The following is a 6,263-nucleotide window of genomic DNA, read 5'->3' on the forward strand; positions in this document are numbered from 1 at the left end:
ACTTTTCCTCTGTCGGGCCATTGCTTTCTAACTCACTGCTTTTCACCAGCAGTGCTGCCACCAATGGTGTGTAGGAAAAAGGCTAATATAATCAGAGAATGTGGGAACAGACTCAGCGTGGTTTTTGAAATAGTAAGCTGACTGCATGAGTGAACACCAAAGTCCCCCTTGACTCAATCCTGTAGTGATGCAGTGTAAAAGGGTCTTTCAAGCAATGATTGCAGATAAATGTGGCAATTGAGAACCCCAAACTTCCAACCCATCCACATCTCCACAGTGTTAAAAGAGAGAATTGTAGCACCACAAACACTTTGCCGAAGTCAAAACGTTTGTCACGTATCAGATTTGGATCAGATAAGCAAAAACCAATACTAATGAAGAGGTGTAAAACCATATTAAAAGAAAGGATAGATTTATTTAAAGCAAACGTATTTAACTCTTGCTGTTTTAAATTCATTGTAATACACTGAATAAGTTTACACACATTAAATGAACAATTTTCCACTGAGTCTGAAACTTCAGGGAGGTTAAAATACTCAAATCCATTTCTACTAGTTGTGTAGAAAAACGAGCATTATGATAAAAATTGCTAAACATTAACAGACCATTAAACATGAAAGAAAAACGAGCTGTGAAACAATGCAATAGAAACAGTAGAAACAATGATTAAAAGTTAAATATCAACAGATATTTTTATGTGAAATTGGCCCATTCCAGAAATACGGATGTTGTGTTTAGAATTTATTTGTTTCTCGGTGATGCTGTTTGCTTGTCCATTTGCGTTAAAAAACAGTAAGTCACATTTAGAGTTTATCTGCTATCAGTGACATCACTAGCTGAGATGACAGGATATGCACTCCGTACATAAAAATATTTTACTCTACACGCTTGTTTAGCATCAGTCTATTGTGTGTTTGTTTAAGTCTCATCTTTGACCTGTTTTCCTTGTCTACCCTTCTCTTTCCTGTTACTCCTGAGACATGTCTATCTCTGAAATAAAATCAATTTTCCCTTTGTACAACAGACGAAGGAGATGCTTGTATTGCTTCCAGTGTAAACACTGACTGTTGCTGTCATGTGCTGAAAAATGTTTCACTGCTATATGTAATAGAGTGACATTTTAAACAGAGCCATATGGCCTTGCTTGAGAAGTAGTGATAGACACATACAGTACCTAACTGCATGATGGCCCGCAGGGGAGAAATATTCTGCAGAGAAGGTGGTAATGCCATCAAAAACCTGCCAGTACAACAGTAAACACTGTTATGGATTATAAATTGTCTGCTGTATTTTCAAACAACTGAGTGCTAATGGCACCACTGTAGTGAGAAATGCTTTATCAAAGAGGACACTGTGCTCATCTATGCTGCAGTGATGGCGTGAACTTATTTACATGTGTTTCCTTTTGCCTTTTAGTTCCAGTGAGCCATAACAGGTAGAACGTATGCACACTGTGGAAGTCCTGCTTTCCTGGATTGAATAGTCCTGTCCCAGATCTCTGGTAAGTTAAAAATTACACAATGGTCTTTGGGCTTCGCCCACTGAGTCATGGAGTTCAGCACGACTTGAATGCACACTCACTTGCTGAGACACATTACTGCACCGAAGTCTTGCCAACCAAGCGATTTCTGCCACAGAGGCAGAGGAGCATTTCACTATATCTGCTTCCAAATGAGTGTCCCAGAAATCTAGCCATGCCACCCAACTGCAGGAGTGTGTGTAACTTTTAAATGCCTGTGTACACGACTGTCACACCATTAACAATAACTATTTTTATTGTTTTATTGCTAGTGACAAGTTAGCAAAGGGACAAGAAAGGAAAGGTAATAATGATAAGCTGATCCTGCAGACGATAGGAAGGATGGATGAAACTGGAGAAATGCTACTTTGGGCGAATGTCTGTAATCCCACTGTCAGCTGAACATTATCTGTGTCTTTTATTCTGTCATGAAAACATTTTATCCTAAACTTGTCTGTTTCAGACGACGGCCTTGACTGCTTGATTACTTGGTGCTTTGCATCTGAGGCGCATCCATGTAGCCACAGATGAAGACATCTGATTCATTTCTCATGTGGGCAGGTACTGACTTGCAGTCTGAGCTCTTTCCAATTAAAGTGTAAAGGAATATTGCTGCCTATATGAGAAAAATCCATCAGTGACTCATTTGTGCACAAGAAAAAGGAACATTTTCAGCTTGTAGGAACAAAAGATTTCAAGAAAACTAATTTTAGGCTTGTGATTTAACAGTAATCATTTCAATATTATGTTATTGTGTTATTTTTAACTCCTCACATCCTCAGAGTTATGTTATGTCACAATGTTTTAGCATAATGGCTTGTATTTTTAGCTACTTTTGACAAACCGAGAACTAATTCCTATCTGAAAAACAAGGCAAATTATTATAAACGTAACTGTGCATTAGAATAAACTACACTGGCCATTTTAAAGTTAGGGTAAACAGCACTAGCAGATATAGAAGCAAAAACAAAAACCAAACAATGCCGAGGCCAGGATTGTAAGAAAGCCATTAACGTTTCATGAGGGGTCTTCAGCTGCCTCCTTTTAAATGGAGCCTGTGAAGATAACAGAAAAAAGAAAGGCCCGGTTGGCTGCTGACGGACCACATCTCTGTTTCATATCTGCGCATGGTAATATGGGTAATATGAGAAAATATTACACGCAGTGACATAATAAGGCAAGAAGATAGGGGGAAAATGCAAAATGGTGCCACTAACACCACAGATGAGGCAGGAGAGGGACTGATAGCAGGCTTTTGGGGCTGTATTACCATTTATCGCAACAGTTCAGCAGCGTGGGCTTCATCTGCAGTGATGCCGGAGAAATACTGAACCTCGCGAGCCAGCGTGTTGTCTGAGGCAGAGGGGGGATATTCACCGGAGTCATGTGTTCAGCTTTCACAAGGTACAGTGTGTACCGAGTAGGTACACGGCGGCTCTGCTTCCCCGCATTTCAGCACCGTGGACAGCGTCATCTCCACATTTCAGCACCACGGACAGCGCCAGGTCACTCCGCACTGACTGGCGCGTTGGCTGCGCCGAACTGTTGCTTCCCCCCCACCAACACAAAACTACCTTCTCCTCCCCTGTTAAAACACCCCCCACCCCTACATGTTTGCGCTTGGAAAAGTACTGCAGTGATTTCTGCGATGGACGGAAGGATGGAAGAACACGGGGACGATTAGATGCAGCAGCTGGAAGTGGCGATGTTATGGTAGGGCTGCCGCTTGGGGTTCTCCGCCTGCGGTCTTTCTGAAACCATCATGACCAACGCAATGCCTCCAAAAAAGTGGATATGTGTGGGCGTGTGTATGAAGGGGGGTATCATGTGCGACTCAGTACAAGTAGCCCTACAAGTATAAGAAGCAGCAGAGCATCTGGACATGACTCATTCCCCTAATGAAAACCCTCTGTAGTGTATTCTCGCTATAGTCACTTCGGGACTCAACAGTCAATTTATAAACACCTTCCGGGATCTTATGACGGCATTTTTTTGCATCCACTGGTTATTAAATCGTGAACAGCTCGCTTTTTTTCTCCATAAAATGTTGTCATGAGCCCAGGATGCTGCTCACACATTTACACAGTCGGGATCAAAGTACACACGCACACGCACACACACACACACACACAGAAAATGTAAAGAGTGGTACTTTGCAGTCCCTGTTGCTGCGGCAGCAAGCACGTCAGTTGTTGTTTTACTGTTTTTGTGGGGGTTGTGGGTTTTTTGTTTGTTTGTTTTTTTGTCTACAGGTAGACTTCAGCTTCACTCCAGCCTACACCTGTTGGAGGGACGCAGTCACGATGCCCCCTCGTGGTTTCAAAACAAATTGCGCCCTCCCCCCATTACACGCGCTCGGAAGAAGAAAAGGCTAAACCGCTACATTGACGCATTTTTATATATGTGTGTATAAAACCACCAAACTAAAGACTGGGAGCGCATTTAACGGGCCGCCTGCGGTTGTGTAAAGACCGTGATGGCATCTTTAAGGTGGCTGGTAGTAGGCTGTATCATCCCACGCAATTTCCCCTCTCTATGCAGGCACTGTGCGTGTATATCAGCCATTATAAGTCTGTGTTTTTCATTTGATGTAATGGGCTTAATAGTATGGGGGGGAAATCAGGCTGCATAGCCAATGCGGGATTTCGAAGAACAAAATTTGGGTGTTTTCTCTTGTAAAAACTGTCATCGAGAGGCTGAATGAATAAAGTCAAGTTTAAAAAAACAGAAAACAAAACTAGGAACCAAGCATCGTTAATTAGCATTAAAAAGGTGTTGTCGACTCACCAACTCCGATTTTCTCCTCTTCAGTAGGTATCCACATATTTGGTTATTTTCCCTTCGGTAGAGCAAGCCACATTATGTCGATATCGTGAGATGATGCTGCTAAAAATGAGAGCTCAAGGCTACAAATTATCCTGGTTGCTGATACATGGGACTACATGTCTCGACCGGAATCAGTATCCTGACGTTCGTGTGTAGAAGGGGGGAGGAAGGACCATCAAAGCCTCGATGTCTCAGCTCTATTATGTCCCGGCGTGTGTCTCTAGTCTGATGCAGTCTCGGTGTCCACCTAATGTAACGCACACACGCATATACGCACGCGCACGCGGTGAGCGGTTTTTTGTTCTCCACAAAAGAATTTTTTTTCTCTCTCTCTCTTTTTTATTGCAGACGCATTTCAGCTGGAACGGAGAGATTCGTTTTCCTCGAAGCTTATTTATTTATTTTCTTTGTGCTTCTCTTCTTTCCTCGGGTTTCATCCGCTCAAGTCTGTCTCGTCCACAGAGGGCTACCCAGCGTGAACGCGCGGGATCGCTCGATAATTAGTAGGTAATAGGTCGCGATATTTGATCACCGGTCCAAACTGCCGAGTTGGTGCAAGAAAATACTGAGAAAACTGCAATATACCCTAAGCTGCGCCATCTTCGCGGCCGTCACATGACTTGTTTTGTCAACACTGATGTGTCAAGCATTTGCAAATATATGCACGATCTCTCTCTCTCTCTCTGCATGGTACTTTCATCCATCAAAAACACAAACTGCATTTTCTCCTGCTAGGACGCTCATGCTGACTGGCTGGCAGTCTGCCTCTCTTTGTGTGTGTATGTGTGTGTGTGAATGTTTCATTTTAGTGGAGCTGTTGGGCATAAAGAAAAGCTCCCGGTGATGCACATCAGGCCTGACCATGTGGGGAAGTACCTCCTGGTTGAGTCATTTCAAAGAAACGGACCCACTACCCGCGATGCTTTGTCATAGTGCAGTCATGCTCCCACAAAGGAGAGATGGAACTTTGCTCCTATGAATTTGACTGATGGGTTTGGCAAGCTGGGTTTCCCAAATGACCTGCATCCCAACACCTCAGTCTGGTTTATGGATGGCTTTCACGGTCTGATATTTGACTTTCCATCATTTATTCACAAGCGTGGATTATAAAATCAAAGATTAATGGACAGTAGTAGAGACTTAATTTTGGACATAGACTTAAGATACACTGTCGGTGCACTCGAGAGCAGTTTGTGCTTTTCTTCTTTTTCCAGTCCACACATTGTTGAAATAAATTCCCAGGACTGAATATTAGCAGTTTTAAGTGTTCAGTTACATTTTCATTTTCACACCTGGATGTTCAAATTATGTTTCAAAGCTTCCAGGCTGCTGGGAAAAAAAAATAGTGATCCAGTTCAATTCAGTTCAGTTTTATTTATATAGCACCAAATCACAACAATGGTCGCCCCAAAGTAAAGACCCTACAATAATACAGAGAAAAAAACAACAATCAAATGTTCCAAGTGCAAGCATGTGCTTTGGTGACAGTGGGAAGGAAAAACTCCCTTTTAACAGGAAGAAGCCTCTGGCAGAACAAGACTTACAGAGGGCCAGCCATCTGTAGTCATTAACGATATATTTGCCCATTAATATCCTCAAGGCCTAAAAAACCCTCACATTTAAATAAGTCAAAACATGTACGTATGCAAATAATATAAAATACCCAGGCCACACAGTAATTTTCCTTCAGGTTGCTAAAACCATAGCTCTTTAACAAATGAATGTGATCAACACTCAGCCGTGTAGATTTAAACAGCTTTTCGAGAAAACAGCTCGACTGTAAGCTCATTAATTTGGATTTTAGGGACATGTATATGATGCAGTGAATTTAGCTGAAACACTGGGTGTCACAGTATGACTCACTGCTTTTAAAATGGTGTGTGGGGTAATGAGTAACTCTATGAACATCAGTTTTCTG

General features: G+C 42.2%; 1 protein-coding gene across 3 annotated transcripts in view; it reads right to left on the reverse strand.

The window, feature by feature from the left end:
- The window catches only part of dock3 (dedicator of cytokinesis 3), a 51,936-nt gene extending 46,854 nt beyond the window's left edge, over window positions 1–5,082 (reverse strand). For all 3 annotated transcript variants that reach the window (XM_035910174.2, XM_006796367.3, XM_006796366.3), the window contains exon 1: window positions 4,307–5,082. In XM_035910174.2, the coding sequence (XP_035766067.2) occupies window positions 4,307–4,343 (37 nt within the window). In that variant the 5' untranslated portion in view covers window positions 4,344–5,082. The remainder of the gene's footprint in view (window positions 1–4,306) is intronic.
- Between the last annotated feature and the right edge of the window lie 1,181 nt (window positions 5,083–6,263).

The sequence above is a fragment of the Neolamprologus brichardi genome, chromosome 20 (genome assembly GCF_056152115.1).
Source record: "Neolamprologus brichardi isolate AB-2024 chromosome 20, ASM5615211v1, whole genome shotgun sequence".
In the NCBI taxonomy this organism is placed as follows: domain Eukaryota; kingdom Metazoa; phylum Chordata; class Actinopteri; order Cichliformes; family Cichlidae; genus Neolamprologus; species Neolamprologus brichardi.